At 45.5% G+C, this 24,561-nt stretch overlaps 1 protein-coding gene across 11 annotated transcripts in view; it reads right to left on the bottom strand.

Moving 5' to 3' along the window:
• TMEM164 (transmembrane protein 164) overlaps positions 1-22,353 on the bottom strand; it is a 378,792-nt gene extending 356,439 nt beyond the window's left edge. For 7 of the 11 annotated variants that reach the window (XM_019660215.1, XM_019660214.1, XM_019660217.1 and 4 more), the window contains exons 1-2: positions 21,748-21,831; positions 20,749-21,412 (exon numbers count right to left, since the gene is read on the bottom strand). In XM_019660215.1, the coding sequence (XP_019515760.1) occupies positions 20,749-21,138 (390 nt within the window). In that variant the 5' untranslated portion in view covers positions 21,139-21,412; positions 21,748-21,831. Of the gene's footprint in view, positions 1-18,114; positions 18,528-20,748; positions 21,413-21,726; positions 21,832-22,153 lie in introns of those variants that run through there. The other 4 variants (XM_019660222.1, XM_019660213.1, XM_019660221.1 and 1 more) reach the window with 4 other exon arrangements.
• Between the last annotated feature and the right edge of the window lie 2,208 nt (positions 22,354-24,561).

Below are 24,561 nucleotides of genomic sequence, written 5' to 3'. Positions count from 1 at the left end.
CTCCACAACTAGACTGAAGAACAAAACGACAGCAACTTGTCTGTTCCCCTTCCCCCAATTCCCCAGCGCTGTTCCCATCCCCCCAATTCCCCAATAACAAAAATCTTTAAAAAAATAATAATGAAAAAATAAAGTAAGGGCCTCCATTTCAAGAACACACACATCCACATAACCCAACAATAATATACAAGTACTTTTAAGATCAAAACTACCACTCTAACTGTAGCATCATATAGGTTTTATAGATTATTAACCTTAAGTGTTCTTGGATACAAAATGATTTTTTCAGATAAATGAAAGGTAAACTATACTAAACTGAAGTATGTTCTACCTGCTCTTAAACTCTGAAGGGAAATAAAAGTTGCATGTACAATTTGTTGTTTAGATTGTTTCTCTTAAAGAAACCACTGTGTCCCAAAGCCCTCTTGCAAACCAGAACACCAATTCTAGTAATTCCAACATAGAGCAGTAAAAGATGAGCACCCTATATTTAAGTGCCCTGTTACCGTTCAGTTTTTATTTGATCTTCAAAAATAATTTTAGAGATTATAAGGCCTGAGAATAAACAACAGCCATTTTAAGAAGGCAAGTATTTCTGATGTAGGTAAGGAGCTAACTAAAAAGGAACCATTTCTTTATAAATTCCCAAGGGAAAACAGAACCAATGTGTAACTGCCTAAGCATGGTAAAGCGTTTGAGGTTAACTGACCCATCCAGGAAGCTCCTGGAGCACTGAGATGCTCCCCATTTTTGTATTTCTGATGTCTATTGTCCCTCCTCTAGTTCTCTGACTTTTCCATTCTGCAAGGAAGTGAGAAATGAACCCAGTGTCACCAAATGGCAGAGGTAGAAGGGATATTAGATATCACCTGGTTCAACCCTCTCCTTTACAAATGCAGAAAGTGAACCCCAGAGAATGAAAGTGAATGTACCTGACTCTGCAGTGCTGGTGACTGGCAGATCTCCTGACACAGTCCACCCCACAGTGGAAAAGAACTGTATGCAGGACTCTAAGCTCTATTAGCCTAGCAATAGTTAACAACACCGGTTTTGGAGTCAGCCAGACCTAGATGTCCATACTAGCTTGGCTATTTCCCAGCTGTGTGATCTTGGGCATGTTAATTAACCTCTCTGAATCTTATTAGCCTCATCTGTAAAATGGAAATACCAATAATAGCATCGATCACACAGGGTGTCGGGTACATGGTAAGCATTTGAAATATCGGTTGTGACCATTAGCATAACCTGGCAAATTGAAAGGCACAGCTGCCAGGTCTCTAATCCTGTCTGGGTAGGGAGAGGGCTCTGGGAATAGTAACCCAGTATCTCTACCTTGAATTACACCTGACTCTTCAGAGAAAGCCTCAGACTTGGAGCTAAATTTCTGACTTGGGAGCTAACAAGGAACAGGCTAGAAGAACCAGCCTAATGCTGGCACCACTGGGAACCTGCCCCACTGCACTAATTCTCAGGCCCACACAGGTACCTCCTGCCTCTAAGGTAAGTGTCACAAAGATTTTTTTTAAAAAAGGAGCAATTGAGCTGGAAAAGTCATAAACACTCTAAGCTTGGGAAAGTTCCTCAGAAAGAGTAGAAAAGGTGACATAATCAGACACAGAGGGGCTAGTCTGGTTGTTTCATTCAAGGGAAGTAAGCCATCTTTAGGCCTCTTAGGTATGAGCCATAATTCCTGTGGTAACCAGTCTTGGCCTTCCCCAGGCAAAGGTTTTAAGAAAGACTAAAATTCAAACCACCCTCCCTCAACCATAAGAAATCCTGGAAGCATAAAGTACAAAATGGAATTCTCGTTAAAGTTTTAACATGAGTCATTAGGTTCGCTTGTCCTTTGACTGACTGACAGAACAGTGTAATAGGACCTCAAAGTGCGGCGCCCTGGCTTGCCAGCTCTGTCTCTGCCATTCCAAGTGGTGTGACCTTGAGCAAGTAGCTTCCTGCTCCGGGCATCTTTCCCTGGCTGCAGAATGAATGAAGAGCTTGAGCTACAAGGGTTCAAAAGGCCCTCTGACCTCAAGCATTTCCTCTTATAAGTTCTGCATATAACCTGCCACTTAAAAATACAGCTATTAGATTATAAATGACCTTTGATAATAAGCTCCCTGGGGAGCAGAAACCATACCTGATATTTCTTGTGTATTTCACAGTCCCTAGTATGATGCTAGGCTGGAACAATTGCAGAATAAATGTTGAATTATACAGATTCTCCACACAGCGCCTGGCTTATCATAAGCTTTTCACGTCAGGCAGTTCTCCTCAAGCCTCTCTCCCACCAGACTTTTCGAATATGTCAGATTTTACCATTGCTGAGCTTTTAATAAAAAGAAGCATCGCACAAGAAAACAAAGTTCCTGTCATTTCATGTGACAATGATTAAACACCTAGATGCCAGGAGCTCTGCTCTGTACCGGGAAAGGGACAGACTGGGCTTACTGCTGGCATCCGTCCTACAAGCTGCATAAGTCGGAGTGAGTGAGTTAACCTAGCCTGGTATGAGGCCCACTAACTACAGTTACTATTACTGAGGAACTCCTGAAGCTTACATCTTAGATGTCAGATCTCTCCCAATGGACCCGCAACTAACTAGCATGCAATGGGACGAGCACTTCACTAATAATCGCTCACCCAAAGGCTTTGGGGATACAGAGGAGGAAATACGTGGTGAGATATTGTCACATGTACACATGTGGGCATGCATATGCACGCACGCACGCTTCTGAGGGCCAGTATAGGCTCAGAACACATTTAATGCAGTCTTCTACACTAGTGTTTCCTAATCCTGGTTGCACATTTGAATCATTTGAGGAGTTTTAAATATGCTGATGCCCAGGCCCCAGCCCAACGACTGTATAAAAATGGGGCGGAGGTAAGAGGCACTGATATTTCTTAAACAATTCTTTAGTGACTGTAAGGTGCAGCCAGAGTTATGGACTCCTGGCCTCCATCTTCTCCATCTCTACTTCTAGTACCAAACTTGGTGACAGGTCCAGCAGACAACTCAGAGACCTGTAAGAGTCACAAAAATTCCATTTTGGTCACTCACCAGACTATTCTCTGAGCCATTAAGATAAGTAGGCCACTGCCAAAACATTTAGGGCAACCAAAACTCAAACCAAAAGGGGCTTTCTTACCCCTCAGTTAATTACAGAAGTCAATTAGGAAGCCTAGCCTATGTCCCAACCATTCCATTTACGGGAGACTTAATTACCCTGAGATCTTATCCTTTTTGGGAGAAGCTTCTCTACTCCTAAAATTGATATTTAGTTTGCCCCTTCTCAACTGCCCTACTCTGTGCCTCATATTGATGTTTCCTTGCAGCTGTCCACTCCCTCTGCAGCTCAGCACCAAGCTTGTCCTGCCCCTTGCATGCATTCTGCCTCTGGGCCACTTCGCTCCGCTTCTACTTACCCCTCCCCTTTAAGCTGAACCTCCTGGCCAAGGGGTGGCGGCCTCATTCCAGCAGTCCTCTCTCCAGGCCCACCCCCTCACCCCCACCAGCCTCACAGGCAGCAGGGCCCCTGGAAGCACAGCCTCCCAAACACATATCTTCTCAGTTGCGAAATCATCTCTCCTGAGTTGCCTTCCTTCATCCATTGAATCTATTCTACTGAAACTTTTTTCCAGGCTCCCAATCACCTTTTTTTCTTTAGTTAAATGTTTTTTTCTTAATTACTAAAGAAATGTATACTGCACCAAATTCAAACAATACAGAAATGTGTTAAGTAAAAAGTGACAGGGCCCCCTTCCCCTAATCGCTCATGAGTAAGCACTATTTGGTATATAGTTGACCCTGAAACAACATTGGAGGTTAGGGGTGCCAATCCCCACCCGCAGCAGTTGAAAATCCACATAGAATTTTTGACCACTCCAAAATTCAGTCATCCCTTGGTATCCACAGGAGATTGGTTCTAGGACCCCCACACAGATACCAAAATCCACAGATGCTCAAGTCCTTTATATAAAATGGTGTAGAACAATGCATATAGTCAGCCCCCGCATTTGTGGATTCCCAACTGCGGATCGAAAATACTGTTTTCAATCTGCAGTTGGTCAAATCCATGGATGAAAAACCTGGGATACGGAGGGCCGACTATATAGTTATAGAAAAAAATCTGCATGTAAGTGGACACACACACAGGTCAAATCTGTGGTGTTCAAGGGTCAACTGTATATTCTTTTTTTTTACATTTCTTTTTTTTAATTATTTTTTATTATGAAATACAAACATGCACATATAAAAGAATTTGCTTTCTTAGAATAGGTTTCTATCATACATGTTGTTCTGTAACTTTTAAAAAAATTTTTAACAATATATTGTGAACATCTTTCAAAGTGAATACAGAGCTCAGCCTCCTTTGTAAAGGCTGCACAATACGAAGTTTAAACAATTACGTTTGCAAACTCATCCTAGAAAAAGCGCTACATACCTCATTGCTGAATATCACTATGGTCATCTTTGAAGTACTCCCCTTGGGAAGCTATGCACCAACACCAGCACCTAGTCCACCCTTCAAAGCAAGTTTGGAACTCTTTTTCTGGAATGGCCATCAGAGCTCTCATTGTATTACTCTTGATGTCCTGAATGTCAAAAAAATGTCTTCCTTTCAATATTTCCTTTATCTTTGGGTAAAGAAAAAAGTCATTGGGGGGCAGATTAGGTGAGTAGGGAGGGTGTTCCAATACATTTATTTGTTGACTGGCTAAAAACTCCGTCACAGACAGTGCTGTGTGAGCCATTGCATTGTCATGATGCAACAGCCATGAATTGTTGGCGAAAAGTTCAGGTCGTCTAACTTTTTCACACAGCCCTTTCAGCACTTCCAAATAGTGAACTTGGTTGACTGTTTGCCCAGTTGATACAAATTCATAATGAATAATCTTTCTGATATCAAAAAAGGTTAGCAACATCATTGCAACAAGTTCGCAAACTTAATTGTCTGAACCTTGTATTCTGCTGTCCAGATTTACCATTCTGCTAATGGTGGGCTATTTCCCAACATTCTATTTACCAACACTGATGTCATAAACATCCTTGCACTCAACCCTTTACACACAAGAATTTTCAGGGTAACTATTTAGAAGTGGATGGGTGGCTGGCCACAAGCCCAGCCTGTACTCGCCAATTCCAATTGCCTTTCCTCAAGTCCTCCTTGGGCTCAGCCTGTCTGCGTCACATGACAGAGGACCTGTGCTTGCTTCCTAAAACTCCTTCCTCTCTTGGGTCTCCTTCCACTTCCTGGGTGACTGCATCACTCAGTCTTTTTTTTTTTCTGCCTCCAAAAGTAGACATATCACAGAATACTTTTCTTCTTTCTCTCTCCTAGCTTGCTTGATGTTCTCATCTCCTCCACTTTCTTCTCTAAATGAATGCCTTTTAAATCAACATGTCTATCCCAAACCAAAACTCAGCTGCCTGCTGGACATTCTGGCCTCAATGTCTCAAACATCTGAAACTCAACAAATCCCAAAATGAATTCTAAGCCTCAGTTTCCTTGTCTGAAGAAACAAAGGGACTGGACTAGACTCACTTTTTTAATTAGAAGTCTAGTATGCACTAGATAATGTAGGGATCGAAAAATTAATAAAAACACAGACCTTGCATTTGAGGAACATGCAGTCCAAAGAGTGGGGAAGATACATAAACAATTATATAATACAAGGCAGAATAAAATGCTACAACAGACAAGAGTACCTAAATTTGGCAATGGAGGCTTAAAGAAAAGAGGGAGAGTTTGGGCTGAGCTTTGAATGGTGACTAGCATGTCAACAGGAATAGAACAGAAAGACTATTTCTGGCTGAGGGCACAGCATGAAAAAAATATAAACTCAGAGATGCATGGAAGTGCATGGTACATATATTGAAGAATGTACTAGAGGACAAGGCTGGAAAGGAAAGTTAAGTTCAAATTCATAGAAGATCCTGAATCCTATCATAAGGAGTTCAGGCTTTTCTAAAGGGTTTATCTACTTGCCAGCCCAAGTCTATGTGCCAACTCCAAGTGATTGATAGTAGCTGCCTGAAACACTATGCTAAGAGATATTTTGAGCCTACATGGATAAAGCATGCCTATGATTGATTAGCAAAGTTGTCCCAGGGCACCATAAGGTATAATAAGTCCTCACTTAATGCTGTCCATAGGTTCTTGGCACTGTAGTGAATCAATATATAAGGAAACCAATGTTCCCCAAGGCTAATTGATATAAACATGAGTTAAGTTCCTATGGCATCTCATGAAATAATGAAATGACAATGAACAAAACAATGTTATCTAAGGACCTGCTGTATATGTGTAACTTGTAAGGCAATAGGGAGCTATCAAAGGTTTTTGAGCAAGGCAATGGCATGACCCAACATGTGTTTTCCTTGTATCATTCTGGCAGCAGTATAAAAGATGGACAGAGCATGAAGACAACTAGAGAAGGGAAGCTCGGTCAGGAGGCTGCCGTCGTAAGCCAGATGACGATGATGATGACGACAGAGACAAACAATCAGATGAATTAGGACAGATGAATTAAAAAAGAAAAGGAAGAAACAGATGGAAGACATCATGAATGACAGAATCAAGAGGACTCAGGCTGTGAGGATGGAAGGGAGGGAAAGGGGGAAATAGAAATCCATCAAGGTTTTAAGGGATTAGTTTATTAGATTCAGGCATACAAAACAATAAGCTGAGTCACCAGATAGACTGCAGTGTCATTAACTAAGATAGGAGCACTGAGGGAAGAGCATCATTGTTTTTCATTTCAAATCCTCCAACCATTTTACTTGTGATGCATGCCTTTCAAGGTTTTCAAGCACCCTTGAATACACTGGGAAGGAAAAAGCATGATCTGCTCTGCTTGATGGCCTCAGCATTTATATAACATATAAAGCAACCATTCTTCCTTTTTTCTGGATAGCCAAAAAATACCCATGAATATCTAGTCTTCGAAACAATGGGTTAATAAACCTTTGAATGGTCATGCTCTCAAAAGATGCTTCTTCCCACTTAGATAGCACTCAGTATTCACATGCCTCATATCACCTGATGCTCATGCTTACCCTATGAGTCAGGAAGGGGAAGGATCAACTCTATGTTACAGATGATAACAGCCATAACTCATATTTACTGAGCACTTGCTATGCACCAGACACTGCTCTAAATACTTCACATGTACCCATGCATTTAATTCTCACAAGAACCCCACAAATTAGATACTGGCCCCAAATTACAGAGAAGAAAACAGGCCTAGAGATGTCAACTAACTTGCCCAAGGTCACGCAGCTAGAAAGCAGCAGAGCTTGGATTTCAACCTGGCCAGTCTGGCTCCAGGGTCTGCACTCTTAACTACCACACTATGTGTCTTATTATATAAGAAGATTGATGCACACAGAAGCTCCTGACGAGCCAAAACTACTAGGCTCTGTCAACCAGTCAGAAATGAAACCTATAACCAAGGCCCAGGTCTGGCCAACACTTAATCCAGAGCTTTCTATTACTCTTCACTGTTTAACAAGATGAATTGACCTCTTCCCCACTGGGCTCGCAGATTATTTTGACTTGTTTCCTCTTTGGCCTTTGTCACCTCTGCTAGAAAAAGTGTCTGGGTTCTGGTATTGGTCCCTTGCCCTGAAGCCTCATACAACTGTTCACTAGGATCAGATGCAGGCCTCTATTTGGAGGAAGGAAGTGATGATGTCAGTTATAGCTCCAGTTGAATGGGTCCCATTTCCAAACAACCACTACCCCATGGCAAAACACACTGGCTCTCCATGCAGGCTCACTGCGCACATGTGCCTCCCTGCACCACCTGCCCAGGGCAAGCAGCCAGCAACAGGGGAGCTGGGGCCAGGCTCCTCTATGGAGGAGAGGAAGCAAGGGCAGAAAAACATCAAAAAGCAGTTGCTATAACAGTCAGGTAGAGAGGAGACCTGCAGCCATGAGATCCACACGTTCAAGGCTGCAATAGAGAATGATGTTCAAAAAACACAAGATTCCTGTTTCTCTACTAGTGGGCAAGCACAAAAGTCCAGGTCTTTTTATGCTGGAATGGTTAGGGGCAGATGGAGGCCACTTATGGTATTATAGAAAGACAGTGAACAGGGAGTCAGGAGACCCAGCTCTGCTTCTATTTAGCTGTGTAATTTTGGGCAAGTCACTTCACCTCTCTGGGTCTTAGTTTGCTCATCTGGAAAAATGAAGGAGAAGTAAAACTACAATAGATGATCTCTGAGGTTTCTTTCAGCTCTGACTTGGCATAACTCTGCCATGTCAACAACCTGAGATATTGCTAGAATTCTTTATCCAGTATCTAGAGTCAACCAAAGGTGAAATCGGCTAGAACCAAGAGAAAGAAGAACAAGATGAAACAAAAATGACCTTTGTGGAAGGCTGCAAATGAGGTAATACACAGGCAGTATACGAAGCACAGTGCCCGGAGCATAATACATGCTCAAAAATGTTACAAGTCTTTTTCTCACTCCTACTCCTAACTTTTCAGAAAGGCTACCAATAGAACCAAAAATTATAGTGAACTCTTCCTCCTAAATTTGACTATTTTGTGCCCATCTGACCCTGTCCCAGGTTTACAGTGTTTAAAAGGTCCAAGGGGGATCCTCACTGAGCCACAGCACCAACTGTCCTTAATGTCAACGAACAGGTATGATTGGAAAGCAAGAACCCAATCCCAAAGGAAGGTAACAAGCAAACAAGTGTGAGGAGGCAGGATTAATCCTCAGTTCACTACAAACTGACCATGGAAAAGGGGGATAAAAAAAAAACAGATGTGGACCACAGTGTACTTTGCACATTGTTTTTCAGGTCAAACCCAAGCAGGGAGTAAGAAATTTGGGAAGATGATCCCAGCTTGGTTTCCACATGTGTCCATCTGAGCAAACACAGTACCGGCTGTGAGGTGTAGCCAAACACCACACACCCAGTCAGGAGTCCCTGTGTCACGGCGGGCTTCACATTCTTCTCCACAAATCTAATGCAGCCTTGGCCTAAAGGTCACCCCTGACCTCCTGTGCCCAAGACAGCACCGTCGAGAGCCCGGCCCAGGTAGAACAGCCACAGGGCTGGGGGTCAATCTGTTCTCCTCACTCACTGGTCAGAAACCCCACAAATAAACATGGACACTTGACCTTGGCTTGGTGCTAGCTGGCAGGGCTATTCTGAGGAAAGCTGAAGTGGACAGTTCAGTGAGCTGCTGTGCAGCGGAATGGAAATCCAAAGGTAAACGCAGCCCTTTTTCTCAGGGTCCCCTGATATTCCTCTTGGAACTTGGAGCCCAAGGAAAAAGGGAGAAATGCCCATGTGAAGCAGCAGCAGCAGTAGCTCCAGGGGCTGGATGGAAAATGGCTGAACATAATAAGGCATTTCTGCACATGACCCTCAGCCACATTCCTGCAGGGTGCAGAGAATAAAGTGCAGTGACAGGCATGTACATGCTCAAGTGCCTGGAACTTAAAAAAAGAAACTCTTAACAAATGCAAACTAACTGACAAGGAACAAGTGGTGATATGAAGAGGACCCTTTATTAAAATCCCCCCTAGGTCTTGGAATGAGTGACCTTCCACAGCTAATTTCTAAAGGTTGTTGTTTCTTTGGGTTGCTGTTTGTGGTAGAAATGCCCTCCAAGCCAGCACCTCCCAGGGAACCAGGATAATTACAGAAAACATGACCTTAGTCTTCTCTTTTCTCTCAACTTTAAGACAGAGGGACTGCCTATTTACTTACAATGATTGCGAATATGCATGGAGGCCTTCCATTGGTCTTGGTGGTGTGGGGTAGCCCCACCCCAAGGATGTGAAGTCACATGACCAAAGCCTCAGGCCTAGAAGGCTACACGTAAAGGAAGACTTCCTCTACTGACTGGGGCTTAGGCCCCAGAACAAAGTCAGCTCTGAAAGAGAGTACCAAAGCAAGAGAGGTTTACCATATCCTGGAGATACAGGAAGAATCACCTATTGTTTTTCCTGTCCATTTGCTGATATGTAAGCAAAGCACAATGAAAATCTACGCCCCCAAGGCGCACATTTTCCACTACACTGTGGTTCTCCTTCAGCAAAGGTACTGGTGTACTTTAAACCCATCTTTCTTCCAGGAGCTCTGGCAGCAGCCCTTTCTCCTCCAATAATTACCTAACCCAGGTAACAGTGGCACTTGAGGAAGTTGCACTCCCCTCAATCAAAAGAAATAATGTATACTGAATAAGTAAAACATAAATCCACACACCTGTTTCTGCTCACCCACCCCCAAACCACTCCATTCATACCTCTGGCATGTACTCACTGATTTCCTAGGCTACCAATCTCAAGATAGCTTGCACCATGGAGCTGGCCCATTGATAAAGAGCAGTAATAATGAAGCCGAGAGGTCTCTGGAATGCCAAGATCTCCACCAGTGAGAGCCATCGTCCAAATTCTTCAGAATGGGTGATTTAAGGTAACTTTCAAGTTACCCACAAAACTGTCCTTAGGCTGCAAACACCCAGAGATTACATGGGTGCCAACTTCATGGACCCAGTATTTTTGCCCACTGCGTCAAACAAAGATGCCAGGGAAGCTTTTCTTGGGTGAGCTTCTTAAAGCTGCCTTCCTGTATCTCATTCTTATTATCTTATCCCAACATCAAGCACCCAAGCTCGCAGCAGCAGCCACTGCCACCATCATGATGAGGCTCGCCCTCACTGTCATCACTATCATCACAGCTAAAAGTTATCGAATGTTCTTATCCGGCGTGCTACTGCTGCCTTGACATACATGGTAGTAATACTCCTACAATGAAAAACTGCTTCCATTTGTTGAGTGCTCACCGTGAGCCAGACCTTCTGCTATGTGCTTGACTTAATTTATTTCATTTAATCCTCACAACAACCCTACTAGGTAGGTACTACTATTATTCCCATTTTAAAGCTGAGTGAAACTGAGGTTCAGAGCTGTTAAGTAGCATGCCTAAGGTCACATAGTACTAAAGCTCAAATACGAACCTAGGAGATACGGTCCAAAAGCTCAATCCACTAAGCTGAACTTGAATTAGGAAAAGAGGCATTTCTACTGCCCTATTTAGTCAGGCTTCCTGATGTGTCCCAATCCAACCCTACAGGGTCCCAGCAAGAATCTGGCAGATCAATGCCAATGGAGAAGACTGTCTAGCCCTTCCATGTACATGCCAGCAACTTGGATTTGATTAGTCTAGGAAGAGAATCAAGACTCGAAAAGTCTCTCATCACTTCCATTTTCCCTCAACCTGATACCTAAAGAAAGCCCCTGATATCCAGCAGCCTCTGCTAATGCTCTGCCTAGAACATCTAATAAGTGTTTACCCAGGGCTCCCAGAACCGTACTTAAGGGCCTTAATGTGCAGTCCAGCTCTGCACCTTATTTAATCAGCACCTGAATGAAATGTCTTTTAGCAACAGCCAGAACACAGTCAGCCAGAGTCTTTCTGCAAACACAGCTGGTGGACTGGCAAAGGCGATTCAATTCACAAGCAAAATACACTCCAAGTTTATGCCACTGCTGTTGTGTGATGGAGACAGAGATGAAAGGCATGAGGATGGAACTAGAATGGGCTAAAGCTTCTTTTCTCCTCCAGATTAGCTTGCTTCTCCCTCTTCTACCTACCTAAACACCCGCCCACAGGGAGCAGCTTGAACTGTTTCTGCCAAACAGGCCAATTTTCTCTAACCTCCTGGCTCTGCCATCCATTCCTTTCCCTCAGAACCACCTGGCCCAGGACAAGATTCATCCCAACTTTCTTCCCTCTGGCATTTCCTCCAGCAGCTACTGGAAAGGAACCACAGCCAACCAATAGATTCCCCAAACCCTCCCCTTCAGGAACTCAGGCTGGCAACAGGTCCAAGTCCCCTGACATACCATGCACTGCCAGATGTGCAAGCCATGCCCTGTTTAGCTGGCAGAAGCTGAGTAAGCCCAGAAGAGGAGGAGTCCTCTCCAAGCCTTCGGATTTAACCACTGCACCCAAGCACCCTGGAGGCAGACTTACCCTGGGGGGTCAGCAAGTAGAGTAGCGAAACACTGATAACCCCAGTTCTCTGAATGGGGCAGGGTAGGGAAGAGGCCAGAAGCTTGGCAAGGAACATGGGAAAGGCCACTGCTCACAAGCAGTGGGACACACCCCACCAACTGGAGATCAAGTTAGGGTAACAAGGCCTTTTAAAAAACTCATCTTCTCCCCCATGCCCACTTGAGTCTGTGAGCCATTCACATGTTAGTATGAACCTCTTAAATAGAACTGCTTTCTTCCTAGTTCACTAGTGGTTATCACCTCCTCTGATGGAATGGGCATTTTAAATTTTAGAAGGAATTGTTTTGAAGCTTGGAGTACTCTGGAAGGAAGCAAGCTTGGATGGGTGGGTGAGGGGAGAGACTTGGAAACAGGGAACAACACAGAGAATACTATCTCACAAGCCCCCTATCAAGCAGGACTCAGGGGCAATTGCAGTTGTCTTATCAACAGTCCAGAAGTGACAGGACATTCCTACAGTATAACTTAGTTTGCCAAAGAAAAAAATAAGAAATCTTCCCCTGATAATAATATGCGAATGACTCCAAGTTACAGCAGAGACATTTTCCTGTGAAAGAGGAAGTAACTCTGCGCACATATCATTTCCTATGCCTCGAATTCCCATCCTTCCTACAACATACGAGCGCAATGAACTCCTACTCATTCATTTACACACGTTCATGGAACACCTACTATAAGCTAGGCCCTGTGAGATGCACTAGAATAGAAAATAAGACAAGCAAGGGTCCCTGCTCTCATGGAACTGATGTGTCTCCTTCATGAGCCAGCTGAAGTGTCACCTCCTCTAGGAAGCTTTCCTTAATTGCACTAAGAAAAAAATACACTGCCTTTTTGCTTTGTTCAAATCTGTTACTGTACATGTCATTGTGCAATTTAGTTGACCTCTTTGCTTGACTGTCTCATCTAAACTGTGAGCAACATGAGGGCAAAGAATGTTTCTTATTTATCTTTGTCTCTCCAGTGCCCCACATACAGAATGTTTGACACATAATAACAGCATTGGATACATGTTTGCTGAATGGATATAAGAATGAGTAAATCCCCATGAGCATTTAGAACAAGAGTCCCGCAAACAGAGTTAAGTTAACACGCAGTAACTATGTGTCAATATTTCCTCTTGTTAGTTCCAAGATCTTAGAGGCTGGAAGGAAGGGGGGCATGCAGAAGGGCTGGAAGGTGATGAAGGGGGCCTGGCTGAAATAATCAACTGACATAACTCCCAGGCACCAAACAAGCCACCAGAACTGGAAAGCCACCTCACAATAACATGGGGCCCTCAACCTCTAACTTCAGCCACATTATTTAACACCTACATAAACACTGAGGTGCTGCCAGAAGACTAAATGCCCTGTCCATAGGGCAGTCATGCCAGACAGGATGCGCATCTGAACCAACTTCCTACCTAAAACTTTAGCCACTAGATAAGGTCTCTCAAGTGGGGTCCACGTCTCGCTGGCCTCAGAATTACTCATAAATGCTTGTCATAAATTACTCAGAGCTTGTCATAAATGCAGATCTCAATCCTTGGCCTATCCCTACTCTGACTCTGTGTAGAGAGCCAGGCATCTGCATTATAACAAGCTTCCAAGGGAATCTTTCACGCAGAAAGTTCGAGAATCACTGGTCTCCACACCCATATTCTCTTCATGTCCACTCAGCCAGTTACTGGCAAAAGAGGCACACCTGAGACAAGATACTTTCAATTTAACAAAAGATATGAAAGACCATTGATGTGTTCGTGAACTCGGGGGTGGGGGTGGGGCATGGCTCTCCCTCCCAATGTGTACATCTATCAAATCATAATGTTGTAGCCTTTAAATATCTCACAATTTCCTTTGTCAATTAGAGCCCAATAAAGCTGAAAAAAAAAGTAAAAATAAAAAATATGAAAGACCAGGAGAAGCTGAGAAACTTGGCCCTTCTTGCAGAGAGTATTTCAATGAGGCATGATGATATGAGCTACCCACTGAAGAATACTGAAAGGGAGAAAGATGGAAAGTGAGTCACTAGCTAATAACACTTTTTTGAAAAAAAATGTATATGCTCTTAAAAAATGAAAAAAAGAAAGGCATGTCCATATGTCTACCGAGGGATGAAGACTAACAGCATAATTTCCTCACTGGGATGAAAGGGGACAGATACTTTGGTTAGAGAATGCGCTGCAGTCCTAATAACCAGCTCTTTGTGATGGAAATTCATCAAAAAGATGTGTGAGCTGGAGCTTAAATTGCTTCTCTCCTCTGGGTTATTTCAAAAAACAGACAGGAGACTCTCCTAATGGGCAGAAGAGACATAGGAACCGTGCCCATGAGACCTCAAGGGAACCCAGACAGGGCCACCAAAGGGAAAAGAAAAAAGGGGAAGAAAAAAGTCATTTCTGTCAGTCAGTCAGTTGGCATTATCCATGCACACATTAAACAATGTGCATATATGGTATTGTATTATGCTCTGCAGGGAATTACAAAGGGAAAAAAACCAAAATACACTACTCCTTTCTTTAAAAAAAAAAGTATTCCTGCTAATGGTGGAGACTGAACAAACAAGAAATAACAAGCGACCCAATCAAGCACATACAGAGTTACCTAGAGGTATACAAAGGTATACTTTAAAGAGCCAAATAGTCTGAGGAATGTTTAGAGAGTTGGGAAAGGAGGACAAAGGTGTTTCTAGAATGACTGGAATAACTGGAGTTGGGTCAAGGTCACCTGGAAAGTTTTACAGAGGAGTACCTCAGAGGGAACACATGACAAATCCCACGAAGACGATGACGAAGGTAGCGGCACATTTATGGCGCAGGCGCAAAAATCCAGGGAACCTGTGGATCACCCCGAGTAGGAACCAGCAACATACTGGTACTTAAAAGCAAGCCCCATGTTGGATTGTACCAACAGGTGGATGGAGAAAAAGCTGGCAAGTGCATATTTTCTCTCTGCTGGGTGTAGGCTCGGCCTCTGGTAAGAATCAGTGTTCAGTTTTACAGGCTGTGCATTAGAAGGGTATGCAGGCATGGGCAAGGATCCAAAGAAAAGCAACAGAAACGATTAGAGGAATGGATTCTACTGATTATCAAGAAAGGTGAAAAGGAGTTGAGGTTTGTCAGGTTTTGAGTCTGAGGTAAAAATGCATTTGTCATCTGCCACCTTTGATCCGCTCTGTCCAGCTTCTCTGTTTAAGTGACCACATAGTTACTCAGAGGATTAAAATGTTTTGTTTCCATGTGGCCCATTTCATGGAGAAGATGGAGATGGGAAAAGGTGAAATAATTTGCCCAGGTTCCCGAGCAAGCCATGAGCTAAGCTAACATTATAATTTTAAATCCTAGGGCTGTCTGTGGGTTGTTTAATCCATCAATCCACACCACTTCTCTTTATAATGGACACCCTCAAAAGACTGTAACAACAAAAGATAGAAAAAATTCTCTGCAAATTTCCTTGGGGTGAAAAATAAACTAAAAAGAATGTCATGCTTCATTGCCGAGGCCCATATAAACATCATCCCCGTGTGTCCCCCTAGACTGGTGACACAAGAACACAGTCCACCTGATAAGCTATCAGCAGATAGCTGGACCCCTCCCTACCCATTACCCATCTATGTCAATTCCAAGCAGGAGCCATTAACAGTGCTCCAGACAACAGATGGAGATGAGGCGGTGTGGTTGGTCTGAAGTCAAGGAGCGGGTCGACAAAAAGCCTAGTTCTTAAATCCATCAAGTTTCCTTTAAAGCAAATCCATCACAGAGCAAAGGGAACACACCGGTGTATATTCAGTTATTTCCAAAAGGTGTCACAAAAAGGTCAGGAGTGTTTTTAATATGTGCCATTCTACACTTTCAGCAAGGAGGGAGGAAGAAAATCAAACAGTGAACCAAAAGCAGATAAGCCATATTTGGTGGAAATCAGACTTCTAATATATTGTAAAAAGGCAGAAAATCAAATAGCAAATGGCAATTCTAAAAAAAGAACGGGACTAACGCAGTATTACTGGCTAAAAACTAGTGGCGTGGGGCTCTGGGACGATAACATTAATTACTATTTGCCAAATGTCCAACCTGCATCCAGCCTGCCTTATGTGTATAGGACGTTAGGCGTTAAATGGCATATGTTGTGCCTCACTAAGTTCAGTGCCCAATCAGGAGATGTTGGCACAGACACATACAACACCATCAGGATTGGACAATTAGACAAGACACTCAAAATGGAATCTTTGTGTCAAGTTCCTAAGACAGAGACAATATAACTGCATGCAAGGGAGATAAAAGGCCACTATTTTTTTTTCTTAAATGTGTGCTGAGTTTTTTGTTTTGATTTTTTGTTTCAGGTGTACAAAACAACATAGAGATTAGACATTTACGTACCTCACAAAGTGATCACTCCAATAAGTCTATTACCCATCTGACACTATACAGTTATTACATTATTGACTATATTCCCTATGCTGTACTTTATATCCCGTGAATATTATTTTATAGTTGGCATTCAATATTATTTTATATTAATTTCAGGTGTACAGGGTAGTGCTTAGATATTTATATAATTAAGAGGTGATCCCCCTGATAAGTCTAGGACCCATCTGACACTATATATAGTTCTTACAATATTATTGACTATATTCCCTATGTTGTACTTTACATCCCTGTGACTATTTTGTAACTACCAATTTGTATTTCTTAATCCCTTCACCTTTTTGCAGCCGGCTCCCCAACTTCCTCCCACCCTCTGGCAACCATCAGTTTGTCCTCTTTATCTATGAGTCTATTTTTGTTTTGTTTTGCTTCGTTTATTCTTTTGCTCCCACATATAAGTGAGATCATATGGTATTTGTCTTTTTCTATCTGACTTATTTCACTTAGCATAATACCCTCTAGGTTCATCCATGTTGTCACACATGATAATAATTTCATTTTTTTTATGGCCAAGTAATATTCCATTGTATATATGTATCACTTCTTTATCCTATCATCTATTGATGGGCATTTCAGTTAAGATCACCAATCTTTACAGATATAATCAGTCAAATTATCTGGCATTTTAACCCTTCTGCTGAGAACATGTAGATTGGAGGACTTAAATAACTAGGAGAATCTCTTCTTGCTAAAGGCCCAGATCCCACTGTGGCAGCTAACTTCTTAAGCCACCTCTGCCAGTAACTTGGCTGGGTGATTTTTGGTAAACAGCATAATCAGTCAGTAAATTCTATTTCCTGTCACCCACACCTGCCCAAATAATATGTACAAGGGGACTAGCCATGCTTTAAAAAATACTTATTGGTGTAACTGGTAAACACCACTGATATTCAGCAAGGAGTTTAATGATGGCATGCTAATCTTGGTGCTTACTGATCCCAAGAACCCTCAAGCATCTCCGGCTTGAGCTTAGATGTGAGATGGTGCTGCTTCAATCATACAAACCTCTGTGAGTCCACAGCCCCAGGGCCTCTGAGCAATCAGACAAGACCAAAAAGAAACCTGACAGCCTGAATATTAATCAAGAACAGAACTCAAACACAAGAAGTACTCTTCCTTCTGCTTCGAAAGCTGGCAGCATGGCTAGGATGAGGGTCTGTGTAACAAGGTCTTAGGAATAAATACTTTACAGACTGAAAAATGGGAGCTGGGGAGACTACCCAATTTCCCTCCGACTCTTCTATTTCCTGGCCGAAAGCAATACTATCCTTGTTACAGACAAACTTACACTGACTCTGAGGAGCAAGGCCTTTCTATAAAGCCAAAATTGAGTCATCCTGTTGCGAGACACACATCAGAAACGTTTCTGCTAAGCTATCCCTTTCATTTCAGCTAATGTCTGCCTTCCCTTATTAGAATCTCTGAACTCCATACAATTTATTGCCATAATATAGCCTAATTCAGCTAATTCACTTGCCAAAGCATTTCTTTGTACTCAAACTCTCCCCTTTGGAATACACAAAGTCACAGGGAACACTTGATCATCTCTTTCTCCAGGCCCGAAGCCAATTTATCACAACCCTAAATAAGACAATGTATGTAAAAGGGCCTTAGAATAAATATTAAAGTGCTAGATAAATGTAAGGTATCATTAACCATACTTACTATCATTAGTTATTGCTGCAACCAAGTCAGAAAACTGTTTCCAACCATCTGTTGTGAATTTTTTTTCAAGGACTCAGATCAACTTTTTAAAATCCATATGTTCCTGCATCCCAGGAAGAGCCATAGGTAGGGGTGGAATGTTGGCTTCATCAAAGGCTAGATCCCCCAGCAGGCCAGACACAAAGCAGTGACTTAGCAATAAAGGGTAAAGGAGTCTAATCTTGGGTGGGCTCAAGAATTCCTCAGCATGACTCTGTTCAGAGTTTGCGCTAAGCACAGGACAATCGAAAATGTACAGGTGAACAGGAATCAGTCCACAGTTCCCCAAATATCCATTTCTCTGCAGCAGCCAGCCGTAAGTGCCATCATCATCTACACGTGTCCCCAAGGGTGACCTGGTCAGGTTGACTTTACTGGGGAGACAGAAGGAGCAAAAGATGAACAAGAATGAAAAGATGAACAAAGCCACCTGACCTTGGCAGAGAAGAAACTAGTTTCCTTTTTCCACCTGAGGAGGCCCAAAGCATTTCTAGAATAGCTCTCTGTTCCATCCCAGCCACTGCTTATATAGGGTTGTTGGAAAAGCCATGATGCATTTTTGCAATGAAAAACACAGAAAAAAATACATCATGACTTTTCCGACAACCCAGTAGATAAAAGTATCACCGAATATAGACTGTCAAGAGCTAGGAGTACAACTCTGCCTTGTTTTGCAGATGGGCAAACTAAGGCCCAGGAAGAGTACTGTCCCCAAAGTTACACAATTAATGCCAGAACTGAGCCTCCAGAGTCTTCTAAAAGCCTCTAAAAACCTTTCCACTAAAAACCACGGTGCTGCCAGGTTTGACGTCATCACACCAGCAGCAGCCCCAGTCAGGCTGAATTTAGTCCTTTGTTGACCTTCTAGATATGTGGTTGCCAGAGGCCTCAAGACCCCTTTGTGGAAGAGGCACCCTCTGACCCTCACCACCTGCCATCCAAAAAAAGCACTCCTGTCCCAACAGCCTCACGCAGCAGCAACGGCTGAGACGTGTTGTTTCCTCTCATTAACAAAAAGCCCATTCATAAAAAAAGAAAGAAAAAGGACTGGCTCAAATTTACACAGAAGGTCTAGCTGGGAGAGCCCTGGGCTTCCTGTGAATGGCATCACTTCCCAAGAAGCCCTCCCTTAAAAAAAAATGCTGCCCCCTCCAGCCCTGCTCCGTGCTGGAAGCCACCCAATCAGTAACAGCCTCCTCATTCCAAAGTTATCCACACTTCCTTGCCACATCTGCAAAATGGGAAGGGCTTGAGGCCATTCCCATTTTACAGATTGGGAAACGGAGGCCAGGAATCTGCAATCAGAGTTCCTAGAACACAGAGCTGGCAAGCATTCGAGCCACATGTAGGCAGCACCATGCTAATCTGCCTCGCCCTCCCCACAGAGACTGCCCTGCCATTCCACTGATAGCTTGCAACCCCAAAGAGGGTTGGTTAGCTTTCCAACCCAGACGCTAATTCATCTTTTGACTGCAGGCAAGCAACCTCCCCATTGCCACTGCCAGGCCTATAAAATGGAGATAATAATCTTAACCTCCTGCCCTACACAGGGCTGTAACAAGTCTCCTGAGAATAACCTTTACAAATACAAAAGCAACAAAGATGCTAATGACAGGTTTCAAAATTGTCCCTGAATGAAACACATCAGGTTTTCCACAGCTTGAAATTTCTAAAATATTTTTTCCCCTTTCTCCTCTTCCTTTTCCTCCATGATTTTATAGTTTTCGAACATCTCTCCATATAGGCTGGGTACAGAAAGACAGTCTCACTTTTGGTACTCACCCAGATTATTTTTATGTATCTAGCAATTTTCCTTTTTCATCCCTTTTTTTTTCCTTAGCACTACTAATGGGGGAGCACTACTAATGGGGGACGTAAACAATTCAGCTGAGTGTCCCTGGACTATGACCACAGGAGATAGAATAAGAGGGATAAGATAGAGAGGTTTGCAAAACATAAATACCTTCTCACCATGGACAGAGAGCACCAGCCCAAAGTTAGTGAGACAGCCTGGGGGCCTGTTTCACAGTGCACTTAGTAGGAGCTTGGTGCTGCTCCAACCCTCAGAATTCGAAGGCAGACTGTACCCTAAGAATCATAAACTCCCAAATGAAAGACTAATTAAGAAAAACCATAAAAGTCTTTCCCCAGAGTACCACAGTGGAGACGAGGGACCTTATGTGACCACCTCCAAGAAAGTGTCACCAGGCCTCTGGGAAATTAACTATGGCAGAGGGTATGGGGGCTGGACCAGCATGGTCCCCAGATATGATTCTGATAGGGCACCTGGATGGGGTTGAACTTCCGGAATGCTTGTGAAGGGCCAGAGCAGGGCTGGGAGGGGAGGGGCAGCCAGCCTGAGTGCGGGTCTTTCCTAGGACTCAGGCACTATGTTCCTCCCCTCCACTGTGAGGCTGATGCATTGTGCAAAGCTGAAAGCCAAAAGGGAGATTTGCACAAAAACATCCGCTGGTTGGAAAATCATTTTTTAGGGTCCCACTTCCCGCAGGGATGAGGTGCTCTATACTGCCGAGTGTCCTGAGCACACGAATGGCTTATCACTGAGGCTGCCCAGGAAAAAGTCAACGGACTCACATGCATCATGGTGACCAGGTGACAGGGGTTGAGCAGGTAGATGACGGTCTTGGTGGCGAACTTAAAGCCCACCTCCACCCCGAAGGTCAGGCACAGGGCTACTAAGAGCAGATTCTTGCTCAGGCTCTCCTTGCCTTCCTCGGGCCGCCGGGTCACCTGCTCTGGCTGGCAGCCATGGCCACCCCTACCGTCCTCCTTCGTCTGCCTCAGGATGTGCCGCAGGGCCACCAGGATCTCCAACAGGGCCAGGGTCAGGACCACCACACTTTCCAGCAGCCGCTGCTGCCAAGAGAGGAAGGCAGCACAGTCGGGGCCCCCATTGCCTGCAAAGCTGGGGTCCACGCCCCCATAGAGCCAGTCCAGGAGACTTTGGTAGCTATACCGGGACATGTTGCAAAGTGGTTCCCCTCGACCACTGTGCAGGAAGCAAGAGCGAGATGGAACACAAGCCCGGAGGGTTGCCCAGGTGCAGGGACATGTACGGAGGGCACACCCCTGCACCCCCCTCCAGACACCGGGGCACCGAGAGCAGGGGAGGGGGAGCTACACGCGAGGCCCGGGATAAAGTGCTGGCTCTAACTTGTCCCCACGGCTGTCTGGGGAGCCCCCCGCGCTTCTCCAGTGGCCACCAACGAGGCAGGGTTGAAACGAGCCGTTGGCCAATCTAAAAGGAAGGAGAGGAAAAAAAAAAAAGGTCTCAAAGAGGCAATTGCATCGGGGATTACGAAGCAGGGAGGGGTAACTAGCGAGGGAAGAAAAGGGGAACCGGGGCCATGGCGAAGCAAGCAGGGGTCAGGGGAAGCCGGAGGCCGGGAGGGTCAGGGCCGAGGAGACCCGACACTGCCGCGGGAGCGAAACGGGGGGCAACCGGGTTTACAGCGAAGGGACACGCGGAAGCTAGGAGAGGAGCCAGCGGGGCCGAGCAGGCGGGGAGGGCGACGGGGATGGCAGGGACGCCGGACTCCTCGTCTCACGCACTCGCCACAGGGGATCGCTTACTCCTGCAACCGCGAGGGCCGTCTCTGCCCGCAGCTAGCAACTTCGCCGCCGACCAGCCCCTCCCGCCAATTTAGAGCCGTCCGGGTCCAGCCGCCCGCCCCCGGGTACACCCCGAGCCCGCAGCTCCACCCCCGGCTCCGGGCGCCCGCCCTCCAGGCAGCACTTCCCCCAACCCGCGGCCCGCCCGGGACCGGCCCCCCTCCGGCCCCCCTCCGGCAGGCAGCGGCGGGAGGAAGCGGGCAGGCAGAGAGGGAGGGAACGAGGGAGGCAGAGGGCGGGAGGCCGGGCCAGCCAGGGGCTGGGCTGCAGCCGGCTCGCGCCCTCCCTCCGCCCCAGCGCCGCATCTTCCCGCTCCTCCCGACCGGCCCCGGGGACCGGCCGCCGCGCCCCTCCTGGCTCCACTCACCAGCAACCCGGGGGCCCGCGGCCCTGACGCGGGCGACCGCTCGGCTCCCGCGCTCCCTGCGCCCGGGCGCTCGGCTCCCCCGGCGGCCGCCGCCGCCGCCGCCACTGCCACTGCGCACGGCTCCTCCTCCCGGTCTTCCTCTCCCTGCAGCCGTTGGCGCTTGCTTCCTCCTTCTTCTCCTCCCCCTGTCCTCCCCCTCGCCGCCTTCGCCTCCTCCCGTCCGGCTCAGCCTCGCGACCTCCCCAGCCCGCGGGCCACGACTACCCGCCTGGACTCCTTCCCTCGTCAGGCGCCCTCTCCCCGCCAGCCGCCCCCAGTCACACCTCCCACCCTGCCTGCCTCTTTTCGGCTCTCCCTTCCCTCTCCTTCCTCCGGGCTCAATCTCCGCCTCCTTCCCCTCCTCCCTGGCCTGCCTTGTATTCTGCGCTTTTGGAGCCTGCACGCGGGCACATCCACCTTCTTCCCCATCGTGTACTGAAGGCGCCCCCTCTGTGAAGCCTTTTGACTGACTCCACCTCCAGGGCACTTCTTTGTACACTAGGTACCTGGGGGGAACTTATCCGGCCTTCACTAAGTTCTCGTCGGCCGAAGTCTAGTGCTGAGCAACTGGGCAAGCCTTGCTCTGGAGTTGTAGACCCATACAGGACCAGGACGGCAGCTTCTCTCACCTGTCTAGCCACAGCCCCACTGCTCACTTCAGTGCCTAGGACGGAGGATTCCCCTCCTTTCTCCCCTGCGCCTCCCGCTCCTGCTCCAGTCTGGTATTTTTCTCTCTTGACCCAGGCCGCACAGCCCACCCGTGCCACGCCCTCTCCAGGCCCTCCTTGGCCCCTTTCTCCTACCAGGCCCTCAATCGGAGACAAGGCGCAGGAAAAGAAGCTTCCCCGGCCTCTTTCCCTCCTCCCTCTTTGCAAGGGAGCAGCTGCTTCGCAACCTGCTCTTGGCCAAGAGTCCTGCCGCTGAAAGGCCAGCCAGGACAATGTGGGTGTGGAGGGGCCCAAGAATTGGATAAGGGCAGCTGATGGAAACAGGGTTCCCTCTTCCCTGCTGCTTTCTACCCATAGAGTGGTTTGCTGTTCCTGGGACAAGGAGAAAGGAAAAGGACCTTCTTAAAATTTACCTCATGTTGCTTTAATGTTTACTGAATACTCACAAGGACTTAGGAGAAGATCCAGAAAAACAGTTAGGCACCTTGCCTAGGAAACACTTTCGGGTGTTGGCTGCAAGCCAGACTCAATATAAAATACAATCTACTGTATTATCAGGCCATTGTCCTCCCAACCTTTCCAAGTCTGATTTTCCTGACAAATTATAGCCTCAGAGCCAAGTAGCCTTGTCTAATTCCAAGCTTTTGTACAGCATCTACAGTAGGCCTGATGTTCTTCAAGTGCTAATAAAGAACAGCCACAGACAAGAATTGATTCAGAGGCTCACTCATTCATTCTCCTACAGCGTTTTGTTAAATCCTCTGCAACGTAACCAGAAACATTAAGGATAAAGCTGTGGAGCTCCTGGCAATGACATGAAGCATCTGCAGACCTCAAGTTCCCATCTTCAAGGAAGTAAGAATGAGGTGGGAAAAAATAATATAAACGGAGCCACTTCAACATGGACTTGGAGCTTCCATCCCAGAGGAACGGCCTTGTACATCTTCCTCCTCACACCTTTGGGACGTTAAAACTGGGCGAAATACCCTTCGGACTGGGGCTGAAGCAGCACTGTATTCCAAACAACTGTTTGCAAAGATAACAAGAAAGCAGACAACGTGACGATGGGACTGAAAATTAAAGACGTTCTTTAGGATTAGCATCACTGTGTTAGCTTATGTGCACCTTTAGAAATTCCTTTCTTCTATTTCTGTAATGCTTTCCTTCCCTTTCTCATAAATGCCCCTGCCTTCACCTCCTGACTTGGGTCTCTGCCTGAATCATTGCTTCCGGAATAGCTGTTCTCTTGGATCTCAAATAAATGCTTGTTGCCCCTCACTTTGGCCTTTTATTCTAGGTTCACAGAAGTTAGAGCAACACAATAAATGGCTTCATTATTTCCTCCAATCTCCATGCTGAATTCTAGGGAATTTGGCCTAGAGTCCTTGTGTTTCCAAAATGACCATCTTTAATGACTGTAGCGGGGCCAATTTCCTCACCTGAGCCACAAATTCCTCTTTTTCATAGGTAGAATAGCCAAGTGTTTTTAGGACCTGATTTCTAGTTCCATTTATGTCTTTTACTTGCTGTGTCACCTTGGGCAATTGACTCAACCTCTCTGTGCCTCGATTTCTATCTATTAATTGAAGGGTTATTAATTATCGATTGTCCAATTCCTAGGATTATGCATATTTAAGTAAGCGGGATTATGTACAACATTATGCAGTATATGGTACATAGAAAGCACTCAGTAAATGCTAC

This window comes from Hipposideros armiger, unplaced genomic scaffold (genome assembly GCF_001890085.2).
Source record: "Hipposideros armiger isolate ML-2016 unplaced genomic scaffold, ASM189008v1 scaffold_314, whole genome shotgun sequence".
NCBI classification, from domain to species: Eukaryota; Metazoa; Chordata; class Mammalia; order Chiroptera; family Hipposideridae; genus Hipposideros; species Hipposideros armiger.
Note: the sequence above shows the minus strand (reverse complement) of the source record. Positions and strands in the feature narration are given on the sequence as shown.